Source organism: Somniosus microcephalus, chromosome 1, assembly GCF_052327205.1.
Source record: "Somniosus microcephalus isolate GS21.2 chromosome 1, FLI_Smic_1.0, whole genome shotgun sequence".
Taxonomy (NCBI): domain Eukaryota; kingdom Metazoa; phylum Chordata; class Chondrichthyes; order Squaliformes; family Somniosidae; genus Somniosus; species Somniosus microcephalus.
Genome location: NC_140987.1, coordinates 334,091,325 through 334,116,491, shown reverse-complemented (window position 1 = coordinate 334,116,491; position 25,167 = coordinate 334,091,325). Strand labels below are relative to the sequence as shown.

General features: G+C 47.6%; 1 protein-coding gene across 1 annotated transcript; it reads right to left on the bottom strand.

Annotated features, from left to right (window-relative positions):
* Window positions 1–987: 987 nt before the first annotated feature.
* LOC147124910 (regulator of cell cycle RGCC-like) lies at window positions 988–24,508 on the bottom strand. The gene is made up of 5 exons (XM_085994687.1): window positions 24,423–24,508; window positions 22,264–22,428; window positions 15,179–15,256; window positions 7,914–7,976; window positions 988–3,289 (listed from the first exon to the last, which is right to left on the bottom strand). The coding sequence occupies exons 1-5, from the start codon at window positions 24,448–24,450 to the stop codon at window positions 3,279–3,281; spliced, it is 345 nt and encodes a 114-aa protein (XP_085850813.1). The 5' UTR covers window positions 24,451–24,508; the 3' UTR covers window positions 988–3,278.
* Between the last annotated feature and the right edge of the window lie 659 nt (window positions 24,509–25,167).

Sequence of the window (25,167 nt, the reverse complement as noted above, 5' to 3'; positions counted from 1 at the left end):
TCCTTCAGCACCACTGCTGAGTTCCCCCTTCCCATTCCCCTCAACACACCCTCAGGAGATCCCAAAGCACTTAACAGCCAATTACTTTTGAAGCATGTTCAATGTTTTGTCAGCAAAATTGGCACCTAAATTGTGCACAGCAAGCTCCTACAGAAAGCAATAAGATAAATTAAAATAAAGACTTGTTGGAGTCGCTAGAAATCAACAGGCTCTGAGACTTTTGTTGCAGCAAAGGCAAAATACGTGTTACTTTATTCACTCTCCATGAGGACTGAGGTCCTCAGCCTCGTTGCAGGGCTATGACGTCATCACGCTACCGACGCTCTTAAAGGGACCCTGCCCCGATAACCCAACCAAGTACGTACATATAACCACATTGGCTATACATTGTGAATTGTGTTATTGTCCCCATGTGGTCTCCGCCACAGACTTGCATTTATATAGTGCCTTTTCACAACTACTGGACATCTCAAAGCGTTTTACAGCCAATGAAGTACATTTTGAAGTATAGTCACTGTTGTATTTAGGAAACACAGCAGTCAATTTACACACAGCAAGCTCCCACAAACAGCAATGTGAAAATGACCAGATAATCTGTTGTTGTTGTTGTTATGGTGGTTGAGGGAGAAATATTGGCCAGGACATCGGGGATAACACCCCTACTCATCTTCGAAATAAAGCCATGGGATCTTTTACGTCCACATGAGAAAGCAGACGGGATATCGGTTTAACGTCTCATCCAAAAGATGGTACCTCCTACAGTGCAGCACTCCCTCAGTACTGCACTGGAGTGTCAGCCTAGATTATTTCCTCAAGTCCTGACATTGGGCTTTAACCCAGGAAGAAGCATCACCCTGACCCTACCAGAATATCCTGGGGCAGAGATCGGTTTTGGGCAGTGGCTCAAAACGAGCGGCCAATTCATTATCATCTGTTAGGTTTGTAGCCCACAGGGTTTAGAGACAAATTCATTCAGAAGGCAAAATATAAAGAGTTCCAGCATTTTATTGGTTTCAAATAGATAAATATTTACTTTACAAAATGTACATGCAAGTATATGGATCTGCAGTTTTGGAAATAGGAATCAGTTTGTGTTAAGAGTGTTGGTTGTCTCCAGTGAGTTACAGGCAGTGCAGAACTTGAAATAACAACAGAAAATGCTGGAAACACTCAGCAGGTCAGGCAGCATTGAGGAGTGAGAAACAGAGTCAACCTTTCGAGTCGGGGACCCTTCGACAGAACTGAAAAATATTAGAGAAGAGAAATTTTTAAGCAGGGGCAGGAAAGAACAAAGGGAAAGTCTGTGATAAGCTGGAAGGCAGGAGAGATTGACTGACAAAAGGGATGATAGTACAAGACAGAAGGAGATGGTAATGGGACAAGTTAAGAAACAAAAGATGACTCTAGATGAGGTGTGAATGATAATGGCAGCATCATTAACAGCTACCATGTGAGAAAACAAGAGAAACAAATAAAAAAAATTAAAGAAATACAGGTTATAGTCTGAAATTGTTGAACTCGATGTTATGTCCAGAAGGCTGTAAAGTGCCGAAAAGAAAGATGAGGTGCTGTTCCTCGAGCTTACGTTGACCTTCATTGGAACAGTGTAAGAGGCCGAGGGCAGAGAGATCAGAGTGGGAGTGGAGGGGAGGGGAGGGGAGAATTAAAGTGACAGGCGACCGGAAGCTCGGGGTCATGCTTGCGGACTGAATGGAGGTGTTCTGCAAAGCGGTGGCTCAGTCTGCGTTTGGTCTCCCCAATGTAGAGGAGACCACATAGTGAGCAGCGAATACAGTATACGAAATTGTAAGAAGTACAAGTAAATCACTGTTTCACCTGGAAGGAGTGTTTGGGGCCCTGGATGGTGGGAAGGGAGGAGGTAAAAGGGCAGGTGTTGCATCTCCTGCACCTGCATGGGAAGGTGCCGGGTGAAAGGGAAGTGGTGTTTGGGGTGATAGAGGAATGGACCAGGGTGTCGCGGAGGGAGCAGTCCCTTCGGAATGCTGAAAGGGGGGGGGGGTGGGAGAGAAGCTGTGTTTGGTGGTGGGATCACGCTGGAGGTGGCGGAAATGGCGCAGGATGATCCGTTGAATGTGGAGGCTGGTGGGGTGAAAGGTGAGGACAAGTGGAACCCCATCATGGTTCTGGGTGGGAGGGGGAAGGGCTGAGAGCAGAAGTGTGGGAAATGGAACGGACACGGTCAAGGGCCATGTCAACCACAGTAGAGGGAAATCCTCGGTTGAGGAAAAAGACGACATACTGGAAACACTGGTATGGAAGGTGGCATCATCAGAACAGATGCGGCAGAGACGGAGAAACTGGGAGAATGGAATAGAGTCCTTACAGGAAGCGGGGTGGGAGGAAGTGTAGTCCATGTAGCTGTGGGAGTTAGTGGGCTTATAGTGAATGTTGGGCGATAGCCTATCCCCAGAAATGGAGACAGGAAAGTAGAGGAAGGGAAGGGAAGAGTCGGAGATGGAAAATGTGAAGGTGAGGGAAGGGTGCAAATTGGAAGCAAAGTGAGTGAAATTGTCTAGTTCAGGACGAGAGCAGGAAACAGCACCAATACAGTCATCAATGTACCGGAAAAAGAGGTGAGGGAGAGGACCTGAGTAGGACTGAAACAAAGAATGTTCCACATACCCCACGAAAAGGCAGGCATAGCTAGGGCCCATTCAGGTACCCATAGCAACACCTTTCATTTGGAGGAAGTGAGTGGAGTCAAAGGAGAAGTTGTTCAATGCAAGAACAAGTCCAGCCAGGTAGAGGAGGGTGGTGGTGGTTTGGGACTGGTTATGCCTCTGTTCAAGGAAGAAGTGAAGCGCCCTCAGGCCGTCCTGGTGGGGGATGGAGGTGTAGAGGGATTGGACATCCATAGTGAAAAGGAGACGGTAGGGGCCAGGAAACTGCTAAAGTGGCGGAGGGTGTCGGAAGACTCGTGAATCTAGGTGGGAAGAGACTGGACAAGGGGAGAAAAAAAAGAGTCGTGCAGAACTTGACATTGCTTTCCACTTGACACATAGGAAGTTTGCAACAACAACAAAGAATCTATTTGCAATGCAACTGCTTTTAAAACAAGCCTCCTTCCTGTGTCGCTCGGTTGCCTGCTCAAGGCAGCAATGTCCCTTAAACAGTTCCACTAGGACGCTTTGTCTCAACTTCACAAGCAAGTTTTGGAGCATGAGGGACCAAGCTTGTCCGAGGCTGCATCCGGTCAGCGAGACCTCTTCAGGCACCGAGTTTCCTGGTGTAACAGTAGCAGGGCGTGTCATCTCTAGTTACATCATCTCTGTAACAAGAAAAAATGTTCACTGCACTCCATACACAAGCCGGGCCAATTAGGAGTGGGGGAGGGGGCTGTTCATCACAGCCTGTGTTTGTTAATTGCAGTGCAATTTATCACTTACAAAATGACGGTTTGAGAAGAGCAATTCTGCAAAGCTACATTACAACTCTTGTCTAAAAATGTTCAGTTGACCTTGCCTACAAGAGGAATGAAGTATCCTCCTAGGGCAGGGTTCCATCATATCACGTTAAATCAGGAGACAAACGGTCTCTGCCCCACCCAATACTTCGGTGTATCTGTATGGTGAGGCTGTGGGAGATAAGGAGTCGCTGCTCAGTGTGAAGAGTTCCTCCTGAGCAATATTGAAAAGGCAGTTATGGTGATTCCCCGAAGAGCACTATTTTTAACAGCAAATTAGTGAAAGCGTTCTAGCATACAGAGAGATTCTTCAGGGGTTTGTTAGCTAACCTGACGCTTGAGGTAACAGCTATATAGCTAATGCTTTAGATTAGAAGCAAGATCACTGGAAGGAGGGAGGTTATATTGCAACTCAACGTCAAAACTGTTCATCATTTCACCTCCAAACCGGATACTCTCCTCTCCTTTGACATTCAGCTTTTGCAATCAAGGGTCTGGATCTAGGCTATGACAAGTTTGGAGCCAACTGGTACTGGCAGAACTGTTGTGTATGTAATATGTGTGCTACTTTGAACCTATGGACAGGACTGCACTACTTGTTGGGCGTAGTGATACGCAGTACCACTCCTGGCCATAGGGGTATAAATAGTACTGTGGGTACTGATTCCCCTCAGTTCCCGCCTGTGGGCATGAAGTAAAGACCTATGTATAGTCCCTACCTCCAACCAGTAAAGACCTGTTTGAGTTATACGTTTAAGTCTTTGTGTTAATTGTTCAATACAATACACATACTTAACACTGGCGACGAGTCAGGCTCTTACCCTGCGGCAGTTATTCCAGGCGGCTTCGTCCAAAGACAGGACGTTGAAGAGAGGTTTCAATCCTCAACACCCCACTCAAAACTGAAGGGCAGCAGAAATCCTGACAGCTTCCAGCGACTGGAAGGGACAGGCATTAGGACCCTGAAGCCTCCATCAGCTTGTGAACCGGAGTAAAGACAGGACTGGGGAAGAGAGAGAGGTAGGGCGATAGCGATCGGCAGATAAGGGCCGGGCCGCTTTGAAGTGAGGGGCGCAGCCGGGCCAGCGATCGGGACCAAAGATAAGAGCCGCACTCGGACTGAAAGGCGCGGCGGCTGCAGAAGCTCAAGGTGCGAGAGTCGCGGTGCACAGCGCGGGCTATCGATCGCGGCGAAGATAAGGGCCGCACTCGAGGGCTGAAGGGAGACGGCGTCGGGGGACGGGTGAAGACCGCCAAGCGCGGGAAAACCGCCATTTTGTGGGCGGAGGACGACGGCAAGAGCGGGAAGCCGCCATCTTTGATAACAAGTAAAGAAAATAAAATCTGAGAAATTGCAAATCTACAATGCCTAAACACGGGAATATTAGCACCTTTGATAGTGACCTCGAAGATTGGGCCATATATGTTGAAAGAGTAAAAAATTATTGTAAGGCCAATAAAATTCGTGACCAAGATAAAGCTCTAACATTATTAAATTTAATGGGTGCGAAGACGTACGGGCAATTGAAACACCTGTTATCACCAGATGAACCGGCGGATAAGACGTTCGATGAGATTGTTACTGTCCTGAAAGATCATCTAAACCCCACGCCGCTGATGCTAGCGGAACGATTTAAATTTTACGACAGAAGGCAGCTACAGCATGAAAGCAATGCTGAATATTTGCTGGAATTGCGTAAATTAGCGAAATATTGCCAGTTTGGAACGGGATTGACAGATGCACTACGAGACAAATTTGTGTGTGGTTTATTTAAACAGGATACACAAAAGCGACTGCTCGAGGAGAATGAGCTGACGCTTGAGAAGGCGGTCACTATGGCAGCAGCACACGAAGCCGCAGCGAGAGGCACGGCAGTAATGCAGCTACGGTCACCGGAGCTCAGTGCACACAAATTGGGTGTGAGTTCTGGCAAATGTTATCGTTGTGGAAAGACAACGCATGATCAGAACCAGTGTTGGTTTAAAAACCAAGAATGTAGAACTTGTGGTAGGCTTGGACATATAACTAGAGTATGCAGGTCAGGGAAGAAGACCAGCAACAAGAAGTCACCGCAAGGAAAATACGCAAAGGTACACAAGGTGACCGAACAGGAGTCCGATTCAGACGCTAGCAGTAATGAACTGGCTAGCTTAAGCTGTAATGAACTGGCTAGCTTAAGAGTACTCAACGCTGGTAAGGGTGCAGACCTCCAGACAATTTGGGTCACTCTTCAGATAGAAGGAGTCCAAGTAAAACTGGAATTGGACACTGGATCGGCATTGACGGTCATAAATAAGAAAGATTACGGAAAGTTATTCCAACATATTCCCCTACAGGATACGGGGATTATATTGAAAACATACACGGGGCAAAGAGTGTACCCCATCGGGAAAATAGAGGTTGCAGTGGCCCACAAGGGTGAAGACAGTCAAATAATGGACTTATATGTGATATCTGAAGGAGGTCCTCCACTACTAGGACGGGAGTGGATTAGGAAAATGAATATGGACTGGCATTTCCTACAAACAATAACGAGTGAGAACTCGGTGAAGATAGTCGGCCCAGACTCTGGAACGGATGATGGTAAGCCCAACTCAGGTGCAAAAGACAAAGTTTCAGCACAGAATTCCACTGAGCAACAACAACATAGTTTAACTGTGGATTCTGAGTCTGGCAAGTCTACTGATGTGCCCATTTCTGAGGGACACCGGGCTCGAACTCAACTCCATTTCAAACTACAACAGCAATTAGAACAAATGCTTCGCCGTTTTGAGCAAGAGTTGAATGCAACGAAAGAGTTCTTTGATATAGAGTTGGAGAATCTGGAAAGACAACAGAAGCAGCTGATGGAGAAAATGGAGCAGGAGCACACAAAACGTCTGATGTCAGAGGAGTTAACGGTCAGCCAACTCCTGCATATGCTGAAGGACAGGACTCTGAAATGGGAAAAACTTGAACATGAACTTCAATATTCAAACGAAAGGGGTTCGGAGCTCTCAAAGGTTATTGGAAGAGCTGAGGTGGCAACACAGACTGAGATGACTGCAACAGAGCAGCCCTTGGATGCCAAAAGTACGCTGACTCACGTCAACGTAGAACAACAGACCGCTGAAACAGCTGCTCCGGTAGAGGGATTGCATAGTCCGATCAATCAATCTCCAAAGGAAGTTGAAGTATTAAAATCACAAATGAGGTCACTAGTAAACGACTTGCTGAAAGCCCAGAAAAAGCTGGATGCAGAGGTACACATGAAGAAGTCTCTTCAGGAAAGATGTCTGGATTTGGAACAAGAGCTGGCTAACGTCCAGCTAGGTATGGAGGAAATAGACGACCCTCTCACTGGTCTAGCTCAGGACGACACCGAATATTACGATGTCCTGTCCTGCCCAGCTTGTAACTTCGACTCCCAAAGTGCAGAAATCATGGAGGAGCACCAAAAGTCTACGGAACATCGGGAGAAGCTGGCTCTACGACGGAAACAGGAGGAAGAGAAGGAGGAACTGCGCATGCAGCTGGCAGCTGTGGCAGCTGACAATGGAGCCCAGAGAGTCTCCAAGAAGCAGAAAAGGAAAAGTAAAAACAGAAGATGACCCATCTGAACCATTATCACCTCTACCAGATCACACACGTGGTCCCTCCGAACGGAGCCAATTCAGTTCGGAAGTTCAAACTGTTAAATCCATGGAAGGACTATTGAATGAGTCACTCTACCAACGTGAACCGACTACACCACAGAGATTGAATCTGTGAACTGTTTTCCGCAGAGACTGAATCTGTGATCTGTTTTTGACATGAAGTTATCTATGTATCTATGTTATTCTGTTATGTAAACCTGAAGTTATATATGTATATATGTTATTACGTTATGTTAAATGGGGAGATGACTGTAAAGCTAGGAAGGGAGGAATGTTGTGTATGTAATATGTGTGCTACTTTGAACCTATGGACAGGACTGCACTACTTGTTGGGCGTAGTGATACGCAGTACCACTCCTGGCCATAGGGGTATAAATAGTACTGTGGGTACTGATCCCCCTCAGTTCCCGCCTGTGGGCATGAAGTAAAGACCTACGTATAGTCCCTACCTCCAACCAGTAAAGACCTGTTTGAGTTATACGTTTAAGTCTTTGTGTTAATTGTTCAATACAATACACATACTTAACAAGAACCTGAACGGAACTGTTGGCCAGAAGGTTATTTAACATAGTAAACCTGCCCTGTATCTGGGACTATCGGAAGTAGCTTTACACCAGTCATATATGTGAGGCAACAAGATAGCAGATCCATACTTGAGGGCCGAGTGTAGGTGAAGAAACTATATGGCCACCAAAAAACTAATGGGAGGTGGCAGCAACTCACTCCAGTCATTGTCATCTAGTGCTTATTTAGAGAACAGTTCTTCCACAGGAGAGGGCTAAACAAGTGGTAATACAGATTGTAAATGCAGCCTCTTAAAGTTACCCAAATACTTATTTAAAGGATTATGTACCTGCTATCGTCTGGTCCAGATTTGCAATAAAATCCTCCAGATCCTTTGTGTCTCCAAGTTTAGCTTAAGGGAAAAAACAATGTATTTAATCTACAGATTAAGAATAACCCAAGGATAGCAAGCACAAGAGGAGGCTATTCGGCCCACCCTCTAGGACCCTACTAACCCTTCAACAATAACAACTTGCATTTACATAGCGTCTTTAACGTACTTAAATGTCCAAATGTACACAGGAGCGTAATCAAACAAAAGATGCATTGCAGCAACTCGCTAAGGCTTCTTTGACAGCACCTCCCAAACCTGCGACCTCTTCCACCTAGAAGGACAAGGGCAGCATGTGCACAAAAACACCACCACCTCCAAGTTCCCCTACAAGTCACACACCATCCTGGCTTGGAAATATATCACCGTTCCTTCATTGTCTCAGGTGACCAAAAGCTTGATCAAAGAGGTAGGTTTTAAGGAGCATCTTAAAGAAAGCGAGAGAGGCAGAGACAGAGAGGTTTAAGGAGAGAATTTCAGAGCTTAGGGCCCAGACGGCTGAAGGCACAGCCACCAATGATGGAGTGGAGGAAGTCGGAATGCACAAGGGGCCAGAGTTGGATTTGCGCAGAGTTCTTGGAAAGTTGTACTTGTAGGTGGTTACAGAGATAGGGAGAGGCGAATAACTAAGTGTATGTTAAATAATTCCATTGTGTTTATCTCCACTACACTGCCAGGCAGGTTGTTCCAAACACACTGAATACAGATGTACTTGCTGATACCAGGGCTGGGAATTTCCTCAGATCTTCACCCGCTCCACCCAGTGCCCGATTAAATGTTCGGGACCTGGAGCACCAGGAACATTTGGGGGCTCTCTGATCCCCCATCCCCCTAATTCATTAAAACATAAAATGTGTAGCAAGATGCATGAAGAGATCAGCCTGTAGAGTTTAATACACTGCATTCGGAATAAAGCAAAGTCACAACACACACTTACATTGCTTCATTTTATCACGTTCAAAAAATAAAACAAACTAATTTCTGTGATTTTAATCTCCAGGCTCTATTACATCACAACAATTATCTGCTATCAGCATTTAATTATAATTAAGCAGACAAAGGACTGAACCAGTGAATATATTCATTGCAATATATTCTTAGCAAGAACAGTCCAAGATATATCTGCTCCGTGCACCATCTCCTCAAAGTAATTGAGTTTGCCTGCCATCAGATACCAATTCCAAGTCCTTACTTGAACAGGGAAACTTCTTTTTTGGAGGAAGGAAATAAATGTGGAGTGTTTATTCAACGTTAGACTGGAATCCATCAGCAGACAGAAAGTCCTGCAATTACTGCGACTGTTTAAGATTAATATATACACACTAGAATCCTGCTGTATTCAGTAATGTCATTTGGACCAGCGTACAAACAAAGCCCATCCCATTGCTGCCCCCTGACCTCACACTGCGTGCCAACCGTTTCCATGGTGTTGACCTCTCGGGCCTGGCCTTCTGAGAGAGGTTCCGAGAACTGGAAAGCAGGTGAAGAAAATCCCGGGAATGACACGCAAACTCTACCTCCCTATATTCTCCCCGGTTGCTCACTGTGGTGCCTGGTGAGATTTATCTTTAATTCCTGGAGACCCCAGGCAACCCTAAATGTGATGAGTTTGACCGGGAGCCTTATATTTGCCCTGGATCCCTGGGCACAGGAATCATTGACCTGTGCATTAATCCAAACGGTGCGTAAAGGTGTTTCCACCATCCTTCCTGCAAAGTTACAGCGTGAAATGGGAGCAGCTCCAAGGAAATTCCTGGCAAATAGTAAATTCCAGGGCCAAACCCCCATAATAGGTCTGGAACACATTAATTCCTCACTGGGGAACACTTCCTTGGACACTGGCTACTGCAAGATGATCATGGATTAGTTGTTTTTTAGAATACTTGCTTCACTATCTTATAAATCATCAGTAATAGATTTATAACCGTGTGCAAGAATTAAATATGAGAGTCTGCAATCATCAACTGTATGCAATGGTAACCTGAATTGTATACACAACATGAAACCCTTTTGCTTATCATTAAAAGTCTGTCAGTAAGCTGTAATCAGACAATCTGGGGTGAGAAAGGGGATTGCTACAGTTGAATAGTGAGGCTGTGGGTGAAGGTTGGATATTAGCCAACAGTAAGGATGAGACGGAGTACAGCTTGCCTGGGAAGCAAGGTTAGCTGCAGTTACCATTGTGCTGGAATGTTATAACATCCAGTGAATAAAAACAGAGACCAACAGCAGAGGCCATATCGCAACCTGTGGAGACATGTTCCTTTTGTGTTGCCATCACTTCCCCAGGTATGAGTCTTGATGGTCAAAAACAGATTATGCAAGAGTGTCATCAGACCAAAAACCTGCGTGAGCCAGGGTGCTACCAACGTGGCATCTTTATGATTGGATTTTGGGTTTGGGTATCAGCCAGTGATTGGAGTTCTCCTAAACCATAGGTTTTGAATGAGAGTAAGGGTATAAGAAGGGGGTCTTAACAGCCACAAATTGTAGAAGATTTCAGAGTCACAGTAGAAGATCTCTGGAAGAATCAAGGAGACACGGAGAGATGAGAGACAAGAGGCACAGGGTGCAGTTCACTCACAGTTGCGGCTTCTACCCAGAGTGTAAGGGGTTCTACAAGTTTCAATTATACGCTGTAAACTGCTGCTCGAATACTGTAATGTATTAAGTCTTGCTTGGGCTGAATAAAGTTAAATCACTGTCCCCAATACGGGTCAACCTTGAATCATTTGGAACCTGGGTCTCTGAGCTTATACTGCCCTCTGGCACCTTATGCAAATGGGTGTTAACTGTGGGTGAGTAAAGACAGCAAGTGTCAGCAGACTATTCGGTTACAGAAGTATCAGTCAAGTTTGATCTCATCCTCATCCTATACTTTTGACAGAGAGCACTTAGTGATTGGCAGTAATGACATTGGCCAACTTTTCCCTACTTAACCCACAGCACTCTATGCAAAAGTGTTTTCTCCACTCTGTCCTAAACCTCTTACAATTAATCGTACATCCCCGTCCCCTTGTTCTGCATTCCTTAACCGCTGGAAATAGTTGGTTTCCATCTACTCTGCCCGATCCCTTCATAAGTTTATAAACACCTCTATCTCATCACCTCAATCGTTATTCTAACAAAAGCAGTCCTTGGAATCAGTCTTGTTGCTCTTCTCTACACTTTCCAAAGGATGTGTATGTTAGCGAGCAAAATGAATGCAGTTATTGAAGCATGGTGTGTCCAGTGAATGCTAGCATCACCTCTGTACACTATTGTTCGCCCTATATTGTCTATCACATACTAATTTCTTTGTTACATTGTCTAGACATTGAAAGCAGTTATTCCCAGGTCCCTTTCCAAGTCTCCCTGCGCCAGTTCAATTAAATGTATATCTATAACGCACATTTTGTTTTGCTCATGTGCAGTACTTCACGTTTCTCGGTGTTAAATTTCATTTGCCATTTTTGTGCCCAATTGATCTAAATCCTTTAGCTACATCCACTGTCTCTACTGCTCCCCCTCGGGAGATTACAGTTCACTTTAGTATCTAGGTCATTTCTGTGTACGAACACCTGATAGTCATTTAATGGAGTTAAACTAGACAGGTTGGCATTTTCCAGGTTGGCATGTTCTGTCTGCACAGTACTGATCCATGCAGATCAGGAAGATTCCAGCGTCACTCCTGGTAGGTACTGATCTCACCCAGGGCTGTGGTAAAAGTGGTTCAATTGGCACAATGCCATAATTGGTGAGTGAAAAAAAGATAGAATTTCTAATTCTAAAGGGGTGCATGAACAGAGAGACCTGGGGGTATATGTGCACAAATCATTGAAGGTGGCAGGGCAGGTTGAGAAAGCAGTTAAAAAAGCATACGGGATCCTGGGCAGCACGGTGGCATAGTGGTTAGCACTGTTGCCTCACAGCGCCAGGGACCCGGGTTCGAATCCGGCCTCGGGTGACTGTCTGTGTGGAGTTTGCACATTCTCCCCGTGTTTGCGTGGGTTTTCTCCGGGTGCTCCGGTTTCCTCCCACAGTCCAAAGATGTGTGGGTTAGGTTGATTGGCTATGATAAAAATTGACCCTTAGTGTTAGGGGGATTAAATACGCGGGGATAGGGTGGGATATGTGTTGGTGTAGGGGTTACGGGGATCGGGTGGGATATGTGTTGGTGTAGGCTCGATGGGCCGAAATGGCCTCTATCTGTACTGTGAGGTTTCTGTGATTCTGTGATCATAAACAGAGGCATAGAGTACAAAAGCAAGGAAATTATGATGAACCTTTATAAAGCACTGGTTCGGCCGCAACTGGAGAATTGTGTCCAATTCTGGGCACCACACTTTGGGAAGGAAGTGAAGGCCTTAGAGAGGGTGTAGAAAATGTTTACAAGAATAGTTCCAAGGATGAGGGACTTCAGTTACGTGGATAGACTGGAGAAGCTGGGGTTGTTCTCCTTGGAGCAGAGAAGGTTGAGAGGAGATTTGATAGAGGTGTTCAAAATCATGAGGGGTCTAGACAGAGTAGATAGCGAGAAACTGTCCCCATTGGTGGAAGGGTCAAGAACCAGAGGACACAGATTTAAGATGACTGGCAGAAGAACCAAAGGCGACATGAGGAAAAGCTTTTTTATGCAGCGAGTGGTTAGGATCTGGAATGCACTGCCTGAAAGGGTGGTGGAGGCAGACTCAATCACAGCTTTCAAAAGAGAGTTGGATAAGTACCTGAAGGAAAAAAATTGCAGAGGAAAGGGCGGGGAGAGGGATTAGCTGAAGTGCTCTTGCAGAGAGCCAGCACGGGCTTGACGGGCCAAATGGCCTCCTTCTGTGCTGTAACCATTCGAAGATTCTGTTCAGATAGCTACACCCCTACTGGAAAAAATACATGTACAAGATCGGGCTCAGCTGTGATGTCCTCATAGCCAAAAGCCTAACTCATGGTCTAGGCTCAGGCTTGAGTGAGGTATTAGAAATTGCTTGCAACCATGAGTCAGCAGAAACTGGTCCCCTCGGAAGAGATGGGGAAGAAATTGGAACAGGGCTGGCAGGAGTTCATGAATTGGTAACTATTAAAATGTTTCTTTCTGTGTAGATGTGTGAAAATAATATTGCAATATCCTGGAGCCCTTTCGAAGGGTCCGATTGTAGAACTAGAGAGTCCCTTAACCAGTCACAGCATAGAGCTTTAACCAATCAGATCCCAGATATTGCTGCCCCTTTAGCCAATCAGAACCAATTACTGTAGATCTCAGGACCACATAGCCAGGTACTAGAATAGATCCAAGGCTGCTTATGGGACTGCCATTTCTAAACTAATCACTGTACCAAAAATTACATTTATAACATAATGGACACATCAATTTGATAATTCAGAAAAGTAATTTCAAATTTAACCATTAACGGCTCCAATTTATCCCCCTCCATTTTTCCTTCCAAACAGCATAACGCATCCATGCAGACTTCTGATTGATCTGGACTTAAGTTACACATCTCTCCCATACTTAACAATGCCTACCAGGACAACTAACCCTTCCCACCCCACCCCCTTATCACTAGGCCCAGTGTAAAGGTACAATAGGTGCAAGCCTCTTATGTAAATGACCACCACTGATAGGAGAGACCCTGCATTCAACCAATCTACACAGGAACACATTTAGCTTATAACCATAGGAATGGGCTTGATATGCAGATGGACACGGACCTTTCACCCTGGAATGAACTGCTGACTGTGTATTTCAGCAATGATGTGGCACAGAGAAGGTGGAAGGAAATGAACAAGGAAAGAAATCTTTCTGAGAGAGACAGATTGAGTGAGATCGTGCCTCACGGCAAGGAAAGCAAGAGATGGGCTTGTGGGGAAAGGGAAAGACTTTTCAGAATGTAAAATGTGAACACGTGGAAAAAGTGAACCTTTTGGAGGAGAGAGACAGATGCATGGATTTTAGCTCGAAGGCACGTTCCATGCGGGGGGGACTGTTTTGAGGTTGGGAAACCCGGAAGAACGGGTTTCCCGAATGTCCTGCAGTTATTAACTGCAGGGCTCCTTTAAACTTTTTCTTGTCGGTTTCCCGCCTACAGGCAGCCTGATTGACAGGCTAGAGGCCTGTTGGGGCAGGGAAGCCTGCAGCACAATACCACAGCTGAGGAGAGCAGGTAGGTCTAGTGGGGATGGAGACGTCCGATGGTGGTTGGAGCTCCGACTGCGGGGGTCCCAATGGAGGTCAAGGGGGAGCAGATGGTGGTCAGGGGGTCCAATGGTAGTGGGTTGGGGGAGCAGGTTGGGGGGGGGGGTGGTGCGGTGTAATTGTGTAGCTTGTTGGGCCTGGAGGAAACAGTCCTGCTCCTCCTGGCCCATAAGCAAGTCCTGTAAATGCACTTACCTCATGGATTCATCTCTTCTCGCTTCCTTTCACCTGCCGGGTTTCCAGAGGTCTGGGAAACCCCGCCGACATGAGTTAAAAATACAATGACTTAAAATTAAGGCAGGCAGCCTCATTATAATATTTAAATCACCAACCCACCTCCCGCGAGCTGATTGGTCACCCACACCTGGTCACCCACACCTCGTCCCGCCTTGGTTAAAACCAGAAGTGGGTAGGTTCGAGGCGGGTTGGGTTCCTGTTTCAGATGTTTTGAATTTTAACCTCTGACACACGCCAACCTACCCATTTTTGGGAGTTAAGATTCAGCCCACAGACTGTGTTGGAAGGAGAGTGGGGAAGGTCCAAAGGCCAGTTGAGGTAGGGAATGGGGGAAAACTGAGAGCAAGACACATGCACCTGCTGCTGAATGGGGGAGAGAAACCTTTTGTGGGGGTGTGGATCTTGGGCTCCAATGACACTGGAAGGAACTTGGACTTATGGTCCTCCATTAGTGTATACCCCAACTCCCCCCTGAACAACTCTATTCTACTAGTACTATTAAACAACTCATGGGGCTGGGGATTCATTGGAAGTAACCCACTCCATGTAGTTTCCTGGGCATCACTGAAATAACTGAGGATTCTAGAACAATGAGTAACATCAAAGTGACTGAAACACGTCCACACCCACAGTGCACTATTCTAATAAGGAGTGGACGTCACTTCACCTTGGGGAGATGAAAGGCAGGATCAGTCACCAACCTGCACCTGAGATTATAGTTGCTGGCTCGTCACAGGTACCTAGGCACTACTGCCACCACCGAAAGGGCGCCAAGAGCAAAGCTAGGAGGCTTTAATAATGCAAGTTATTTCGATCCTACCTTTGGGTGCTGCTGTGCCCACAGAGTTCAGCTTCTCAACACTACAGTTTAAGCTGCTCGCAGCAGATGAGCCTGTACCTGTCAGTAATAAAAGTGATACATCTGAGTGTGTTGCTTTGTTCTGCTGTTTACCCAGAATCATACACATTTCAGATGAAATATAAATATCAGAGGTCAGCACCCACTTCACAGATCAGTCATCAGAAGATCCAGAATGAGAACCTTATTATATATATATATTTTTTTTTTTTAAGTGTCCAATCCTCACCAAGATATTTGTTCCCCATCCTACATCACAAACAGGTTTATATCTTGGTTCAACCAGTCATTTACCTCATTGCTGTTTGTGGGATATTGCTGTGTGCAAATTAGCTACAGTGTTTCCCGGAATTACAACAGTGGCAGTACTTCATTGGCTGTGAAGCAATTTGGGACATCGAGGTTATGAAAGGCACTATATGAATGGAAGTTCTTTCTGTGAGGATTGAAAGTGAATATGACTCATTCTTGACTAATGCATGGTGACCACATGCATGAAGTGATACTGCAAGGGAGTACACTTAAAGCAGGTCAAAATTATACACTTTCCCCCCCCTTCCCTTGAGGAGGAATAGAAACAAATTAACATGCTTAAGAACCATTTTGATTGTCATGATATTTTACTTCCTGTAGCTGGAACTGATAATCTGTCATTGATCCCTGACACTAATTGGTGTGCATTTTACAAACCCAATTTCAGACCAAGTTGGCAAATTCTCATTGTAATGTTACACTTGAAGCAGGCTCAACAAAGCATTAAACATCACAAGCAGAATCAAAAGGAGACCAAAAAAAACACAGTAAATAAGAAGGACCGATACAATTGGATAGAGTCATAAACAGAAGCTTCCACATGCTGGGGTATTTTAATTTAACTCGCTGGGCAGGAAACCCACGGGATCGAGTGGAACACTGGTTTTACACCCCCGCCCAATGACTTCAGTGGAGAGTAAAATCAGGGGTCTGTAAAACCGGTGTTACACCCGATCTCGTTAGTTTCTCGATGGGCGGGTTAGGTTTGAATTGCCATCCCAAGTTGTGACAGCGCAGTAGGATCAGGGAGTACGTTCAACCCCCCAACAACTTTGATTGGAAGCTTATCAGAAGAAGGCAACTTCCACGCATTGAGGGAAAGCATCTGGGCTTCTCTCAACCATGATTGGCTGTGACAGAAGAAGTGTTACTACCCAACCCGAATTCATTCCATCACTGTCAAAAGTAATCAAGAAAAATAAGACTTGCATTTCTATAGCGCCTTTCATAACTTCAGGACATCCCAAAGCACTTTCGTCAATGGAGCATTTTGAGCTGTAGTCACTGTTGTAATGTGGGAAACGCGGTATCCAATTTGTGCACAGCAAGCTCCCACAAACAGCAATGCGATCATGAACAGATAATCTGTTTTAGTGATGTTGCTTCAGGGATAGCAGCAGAGAGTGCCTTTTGAGAGTTTGGGTAAGTGAGAGAGTTAGGGTAAGTGGGGTGTGAGGTGCTGTTTTTGTTTTGTTTTTTTCTTGTTTTTCCTCCCAGTCTCAGGATTAGCAGACATCGCGGAGGCGGAGCAGCGAGGTGAGGCCCAGTTGAGGCAGCCAGGAGCAGCAGCGGGTGTCAAGTCGGAGCAGCGAGGCGAGGCAGCCTAAACAGGCTCCACAGGCAACATTCCAAAGGGAGGTCAGAATTCAAAAGTGACATCACAGCCAAGCTAGTAGGTGATTGGCTGGTTGGTGAGTACTTTTCCTTCCCTTTTAAACCTTTATAAGTTGGTAAGTTCAATTAAATAGAGGTGTGATATTCATCATCTAGAATCAGGGCAGAGGGTATTTAAAAATAATAATAATAAATTTAATTAATTACATAGAATGGCAGAGCAGGTGATGTGTTACTGCTGCAATATGTGGGAGCTAGTGGACACCATTGATGTTCACGGTGATCACATTTGCAGTAAGTGTTGGCTGCTCGAGGAACTCCGGCTCCGTGTTGATGAGCTGGAGTCCGAGCTTCAAACACTGCGACACATCAGGGAGGGGGAGTGTTACCTGGACTCTGTGTTCCAGGAAGTAGTCACACCAATTAGATTAACTAATTCAGATGTATTCCGTGGTCAGGGACAGGAGGGTGTGACTATGAGTGAAGCAGGTACGGGGATCCAGGAGGTAGTGTTGGAGGAGTCGCAGCCCTTGCTCTTGTCCAACAGGTTCGAGGCTCTTACTCCCTGTGAGGACGGGAACAGGGACTGCAGGGAGGTTGAGCAACCTGGCCACAACACCGTGGAACGAGGGGCTATTCAAGTGGGGGGAGTAAAAAGAAATGTTGTAGTGGTAGGGGATAGTATCATTAGGGGGATAGATAGGGTTCTTTGCAGCCGAGGGCGAGAGTCCCGAAGGCTGTGTTGCCTGCCCAGTGCCAGGGTTAAGGACATCTCTTCTGGGCTGGAGAGAAACTTGGAGTGGGAGGGGGAGGATCCAGTTGTCATGGTCCATGTTGGTACCAATGACATAAATAGGACAAGGAAAGAGGTTCTGCTGAGGGAGTATGAGCAGCTAGGGGCCAAATTAAAAAGCAGAACCACAAGGGTAATAATCTCTGGATTACTACCTGAGCCACGAGCAAATTTGGCTAGGGTAAATAAAATCAGACTTAAATGCGTGGCTCAAAGACTGGTGTGGGAGAAATGGGTTTTGCTTCTTGGGACACTGGCACCAGTACTGGGACGGGAGAGCTGTTCCGTTGGGACGGACTTTACTTGGCCAGTGCTGGGACTAGAATCCTGGCGAATCGAATAACTAGGGCTGTAGAGAGGGTTTTAAACTAATTAGTGGGGGGGGAGGCTTCAAGAGAGCGAAAAACAAAAATGTCAGCGGAAAGGCAATAGAGCACGGTAGCAGTGGGGGAATTAAAAACCAGAGTGTGTCAGGAAGGGACAGAATGTATAAAGATAAAGGTAGAGTAGTAAAGGGGGTAAAAGCAGGAATAAAAGCATTTGTAATAAAATAGACGAGTTGACGGTACAAATAACTACACGACTATGGTCTGGTGGCCATTACAGAAACATGGCTGCAAGGTGAGCATGACTGGGAACTAAACATCCAGGGGTATTTGAAAATTAGGAAGGACAGACAGGAAGGAAAGGGAGGTGGGGTGGCTATGTTAATAAAGGATGGAATCACTGCAATAGTGAGAAATTATATTGGGTCAAAGGATCAGGATAGTGAAACAGTTTGGGTGGAGATAAGGAATAATAAGGGGAAAAAGTCACTAGTGGGTGTAGTCTTAAGGCCTCCTAACAGTTGCAACTCTGTTGGTTGGAGTATAAATCAGGAAATAGTTGGGGCTTGTAATAAGGGAACAGCTATAATCATAGGGATTTAACTTCATATTGACTGACAAATCAAATTGGGCAGGGCAGCCTTGAGGAAGAGTTCATAGAGTGCATTAGGGACGGGTTCCTTGAGCAGTATGTACTGAACCAACCAGGGGGCAGGCAATCTTAGATCTGTCCTGTTTAATGAGACAGGATTAATAAAAAATGTCCATCAGTGAAACATCCTCACCGCATCCACCCGATCAAGCCCGCTCACAATCTTATGTTTCGATAAGATCGCCTCTTATTCTTCTGAATTCCAATGAGTAGAGGCCCAACCTACTCAACCTTTCCTCATAAGTCAACCCCCTCATCTCCAGAATCACCCGAGTGAACCTTCTCAGAACTGCCTCGAGAGCAAGTATATCTTTCTTAAATATGGAAACCAAAACTGTACGCAGTATTCCAGGTGGCCTCACCAGTACCCAGTATAACTGCAGCAAGACTTCCCTGCTTTATACTCCATCCCCCTTGCAATAAAAGCCAAGATTCCATTGCCTTCCTGATCACCTGCTGCACCTGCATACTAACCTTCTGTGTTTCATGCACTAGGACCCCCAGATCCCTTTGTACTGTAGCACTTTGCAGTTTCTCTCCATTTAGATAATAACTTGCTCTTTGAGTTTTCTGCAAAGTGCATAACCTCACTTCCAACATTATATTCCATCTGCCAAATTTTTGCCCACTCACTAGCCTGTCTATGCCCTTTTGTAGGTTTTTATGTCCTCACTCACTGCTTTCCCTCCCATCTTTGTATCGTCGGCAAACTTGGATATGTTGCACTTGGTCCCCTCCTCCAAATCGCTAATATAGATTGTAAAGAGTTGGGGTCCCAGCACTGACCCCTGCGGAACACCACTAGTTACTGATTGCCAACCCGAGAATGAACCATTTATCCCAACTCTCTGTTTTCTGTTAGACAGCCAATCTTCCACCCATGCCAGTATATTACCCCCAATCCTGTGATTTTTTATCTTGTGCAGTAATCTTTTGTGTGGCACCTTGTCAAATGCCTTTTGGAAGTCCAAATACACCACATCCACTTTATTTTGTTACGTCCTCAAAGAATTCGAGCAAATTTGTCAAACATGACTTCTCCTTCATAAAACCATGCTGGCTCTGTCCGATTAAATTATGCTTATCTAAATGTCCTGTTACTGCTTCCTTAATAATGGACTCCAACATTTTACCAACCACAGATGTTAGGCTAACTGGTCTATAGTTTCCAGCCTTTTGTCTGCCTCCCTTTTTAAATAAGGGTGTTACATTAGCAGTTTTCCAATCTGCTGGGACCTTTCCTGAATCCAGGGAGTTTTGGAAAATTACCACCAATGCATCCACAATCCCTACCGCTACTTCTCTCAAGACCCTAGGATGTAAGCCATCAGGTCCAGGGGATTTATTTGCCTTTAGTCCCATTATCTTACCGAGTACAACCTCCTTAGTGATTTTAATCATGTTTAGCTCCTCCCCCCCCCCCCCCATAGCCTCCTGTTTGTCCAGTGCTGGGATATTTTTAGTGTCCTCTACTGTAAAGACTGATACAAAATATTTATTCAGCGTTTTTGCCATCTCCATGTTCCCCACCACTAATTTCCCGGTCTCATCCTCTAAGGGACCAACATTCACTTTAGCCACCCTTTTTCTTTTTATATAACTGTAGAAACTCTTGCTATCTGTTTTTATATTTTTTGCTAGTTTACTTTCATAATCTATCTTCCCTTTCTTAATTAATCTTTTAGTTATTCTTTGCTGGCTTTTAAATGCTTCCCAATCTTCTATCCTCCCACTAGATTTGGCTACTTTTATATGCCCTTGTTTTCAGTCGGATACTATCCTTTATTACTTAGCCATGGATGGCTGTCTTTTCTTTTATGCCCCTTTTTCCTCACTGGAATATATTTTTCTTGAAAGTTGTGAAATATCTCCTTGAATGTACACCACTGCTCATGTACCACCTTACACTTTAATCTATTTTCCCAGTCCACTTTAGTCAACTCTGCTCTCATACCTTCATAGTCTCCTTTATTTAAGCTTAGTACGCTGGTTTGAGATCCAACTCTCTCACCCTCCAACTGAACCCCTCCCCCTCCTACCCCCCTCCCCTCCCCCCCCACCCCCCCTCCCCTCCCCACCCACCTCCCCCCCCTCCCCTCCCCACCCCACCCCCCCCACCCCTCCCCACCCCACCCCCCCCCCCCCACCACCCCCCCCACCCCCCCACCCCCCCTCCACCCCCCCACCCCCCCTCCCCACCCACCCCACCCCACCACCCCCCCTCCCCCACCCCACCACCCCCCCACCCCACCCCCCTCCCCACCCTCCCCACACCCCCACCCCCACCCCACCCCCCACCCCTCCCCCCCCCACCACCCCCCCCCCCACACCCCCTCCCCACCGCCCCCACCCCACCCCCACCCCACCCCCTCACCCCCCCCTCCCCCTCACCCCCCCTCCCCCTCCCCACCCCCCCTCCCACCCCTCCCCCTCCCCCACCCCCCCTCCCCCTCCCCCTCCCCACCCCTCCCCTCCCCACCCCCCCTCCCCCTCACCCCCACCCCCCCTCCCCTCCCCCCCACCCCCCCTCCCTCCCCCCCACCCCCCTCCCCTCCCACCCCACCCCCCCTCCCACCCCACCCCCCTCCCCCCCACCCTCCCTCCCCTCCCACCCCACCCCCTCCACCCTCCCTCCCCTCCCACCCCACCCCCCCTCCCTCCCTCCCCACCCTCCCTCCCCTCCCCACCCTCCCTCCCCTCCCACCCCACCCCCCCTCCCTCCCTCCCCACCCTCCCTCCCCTCCCACCCCACCCCCCCTCCCCACCCCCACTCCCCCTCCCACCCCCCACCCCCCCTCCCCTCCCCCCACCCTCCCCTCCCACCCCCCACTCCCCTGCCCCCCCACCCCCTCCCCTCCCCCCCACACCCTCCCCTCCCCCCCACACACCACCCCACCTCCCCTCCCCCCCTCCCCTCCCCCCCACCTCCCCACCCACCCCCCCTCCCCTCCCCCCCACCTCCCCACCCACCCCCCCTCCCCTCCCCCCACCTCCCCACCCACCCCCCCTCCCCTCCCCCCCACCCCACCCTCCCCTCCCCTCCCACCTCCCCTCCCCTCCCCCCACACCCCCTCCCCACCCCCCTCCCACCCCCCTCCCCTCCCACCCCACCCCCCCTCCACCCCCCCTCCCCACCCCCCCCCTCCCCCCACACCCCCTCCCCACCCCCCTCCCACCCCCCTCCCCTCCCACCCCACCCCCACCCCCCTCCCACCCCACCCCCCCTCCACCCCCCCTCCCCACCTCCCCCCCTCCCCTCCCACCCCACCCCCACCCCCCTCCCACCCCACCCCCCTCCCCACCTCCCCTCCCCCCTCACCCCCCACCCCCCCCACCGCCCCTCCCCTCCCCCCAACCCCCCTCCCCTCCCACCCCCCAACCCCCCTCCCCTCCCCCCAACCCCCCTCCCCTCCCACCCCCCAACCCCCCCCTCCCCTCCCCCCCTCCCACCCCCCCTCCAACACCCCCTCCACCCCCTCCCCTCCCACCCCCCTCCAACAACCCCTCCCCTCCCACCCCCCCTCCCCTCCCCCCCCAACCCCCCTCCCCTCCAACCCCCCTCCCCTCCCCTCCCATTCACATGGGGCTATCAAGCGGTTAATAATCCCACAAACTCTGCATTACTCACTCTCCGAGTCATCGATTCCACTGTCACCAGCGCTGGTAGCACCCATCCTCTTCATTTGGTTCAAGTGCTCCTCATACTGAACACCAGTGTTTGCAGGGCAGGAGAGGTCTTCGATAACCACATTGAATTCATTCAGGACAGCATCAAATTCATCCTCATTCCACACTGAAAGTTTTTTTTTTAAGTCACATTTGGTTAAGTTACTTTGCTAAAATGTAATAGTCATAAAATGCTCACACCAACATTAAAAGAAAAATTCCTTTGCCATCTAATATCAAACAATCGAACTGTACTTTGTAGGTTTTGTGATTCACTCCATACAGTCATTTCCTAAATTAGGGTGTCAGCAGCAGCTCAGTGGTAGCACTCTCACTTCTGAGTCAGAAGATTGTGGGTTCAAGTTCCACTCTAGACACTTAAGAGCATAATTCAGGCTGATGCTCCACCAGTGCAGTACTGAGGGAATGCTGCACTGTCAGAGGTGCAGTCAGTCATTCAGAGGAGATGCTAAACTGAGGCCCTGTCCACTCTCTCAGGTGGAGAGAATAAAAGGAGTTTAAGGAGCCTCCAGGCAACCTGCAGCAGTCAGCTCAGCGATTGGATACTAGGAGGTTGGCAGGTGTACACAGCTGGTTTTATGATAGACTTTTAATAACTCAATCTTGGGATGTGGGCGTCACTGGCAAGGCCAGCATTTATTGCCCATCGCCTAGTTGCTCTTGTGAAGGTGGTGGTGAGCCTTTTTCTTGAACCGCTGCAGTCCGTGTGGTGAAGGTGCTCCCACAGTGCTGTTAGGTAGGAAGTTCCAGGAATTTGACCCAGTGACGATGAAGGAATGGTGATATATTTCCAAGCCATGATGGTGTGTAACTTGGAGGGGAACTTGGAGGAGGTGGTGTTCTCATGCGCCTGCTGCCTTTGTCCTTCTAGGTGGTGGAAGTCGTAGATTTGGGAGGTGCTGTCAAAGAAGTCTGGCAGAGTTGCTGCAGTACATTTCCTAGATGATACACACTGCAGCCACGGTGCGCCAGTGGTGGAGGGAGTGAATATTTAAGGTGGTGGATGGGGTGCCGATCAAGCAGACTGCTTTGTCCCAGATGGTGTTGATCTCATTATTACTAAGAGGACAGGGACTTTGTGCAAAGGCTTGGTGCCCCTAAATGACCTGTTCTTTCTATTACTGGATCCACTCAGGGCCCTTGCTTTGCTCGGGGCCTTTTGCAATCAGGGGAGCATTTTTAATGTGGGTGCCCTAAATGATCTCTTCTTTCTATCACTGTATCCGCTGGAGGCCGCTGACTGGCTCGTGTAGGTGCATGGATTTCACAGTCCCAACACCACTCCTGTGAAAGGACCGAGTGGTTATGATCATGCATTCCAATCCCACCAATGACAAGTTGAATACAATAAATATGGTAATTTGTGGGCTGGCACCAGAAAAAAATGACCATAAAAACTGCCAGATTTTCCAAAAAGCCCACCTGGTTTCAGGGACGAGAACTTGCCACCCTTACCCAGTCTGGTCTACATGTGACTCCAGTCCTATAATATAGGTTTTAACTTAATGTCTTCAGGGTAACAAGGGCTGGGCTTTGCTTTGCTGCCTTGCTATAGCCACCCGCATCCCAAGAACAAATTTTCAAAAACACTTTAAACTGGAATGAAAGATTGGCGAATGATCAGCACGGTTTAAGGGAAGGTGATCAGAAACAAACAAACAGTCAACTCGATGTAGAAATACAATTACAAAAAGGCAAAATACTGCGGATACTGGAAATCTGAAATATAAACAGAAAACGCTGGAAGCATTCAGCAGGTCAGGCAGCATATGTGGAGAGAGAGAGTTAACGTTTCAGGTCTGTGACCTGTCATCAAAAATGTTTTCCAATTCTGACAAAGGGTCCCAGACCTGAAACGTTGACTCTGTTTCTCTCTCCACAGATGCTGCCTGACCTGCTGAGTATTTCCAGCATTTTCTGTTTATATTATAGAAATACAAGGTCGCACTTGCTTCTGGTGGAGCGATACCCACCTCGCCAGCTGCAGGCACCTCTGGCTCAATAACTTTAAACAACTCCATCCCTCCCCACACCGACACTGGCACGGCAACATGTGACTCCGGGCAAGTCTCAGCCCTGTTTCAGTCTCCAATCTCTTACCGGAGTTGCCTGTATCCGATGAACTCATGCTGACAGACTCAGCTCCGCTTCTCTCTCACTTTCTCCGCGGGACTTGTCCTTTTACCCGTCTCATCTTCCCGCCCCCAAAGCCCGATTCGACCAATCACATATATCTGAATGATGGGTCCTGCAGCCAATCAACGAGATGCTCGGGAGGGGGCGGAAACCGTGCCTCCTCGTGATGTCATAGAAAGAAACGTCAAAGCAGGAGGAATCCCCTAACGTCACGGAAGCTCCCCAACGCCACTCACCCAGAAGGTTGTTCAATCATTAACCCTTAATGTCTGAAAGTCTGGTTGTATGTGTTAAAGTTTCGAGGGGCTGAATGTCCTACCCATGTCCTTAAGTTGCTATATCTTTGTGTGCCACTTAAATATATCTAAAAGATCAAGCTAAACAACGGGTAAAGGATTTGAACCAGATTTAAATGAACCAAGAAATAGAAACAGAAAATGCTCGAAATAATCAGCAGGTCAGGCAGCATCTGTGGAGAGAGAGACAGAGTTAATGTTTCAAGTCGATGGCCTTTCGTCAGAACTGGAAAAAGTTAGGATGTAACCGATTTTAAGCAAGTGCAGGGCAGGGAAAGTAGGGAGGGGAGGAAAGAACAAAAGGGAAGGTCTGTGATAGAGTGGAAGGCAGGAGGGATTCAATGACAGAAGGTATGATGGTCCAAAGCAAAAGGAGATGGTAATGGAACAAGTAAAGAAACAAAAGATGGGTC

Bases quoted from the DNA above. Each gene is read 5' to 3' on its own strand.
- LOC147124910 (XM_085994687.1), bottom strand. From the start codon at position 24,450: ATGAGTTCATCGGATACAGGCAACTCCG. The intron at 15,257-22,263 runs GTGAGTAATGCA...TATTACTGACAG, and splicing joins TGGAATCGATGACTCGGAGA to GTACAGGCTCATCTGCTGCG. The intron at 7,977-15,178 runs GTAGGATCGAAA...TTTTCCCTTAAG, and splicing joins GGGCACAGCAGCACCCAAAG to CTAAACTTGGAGACACAAAG.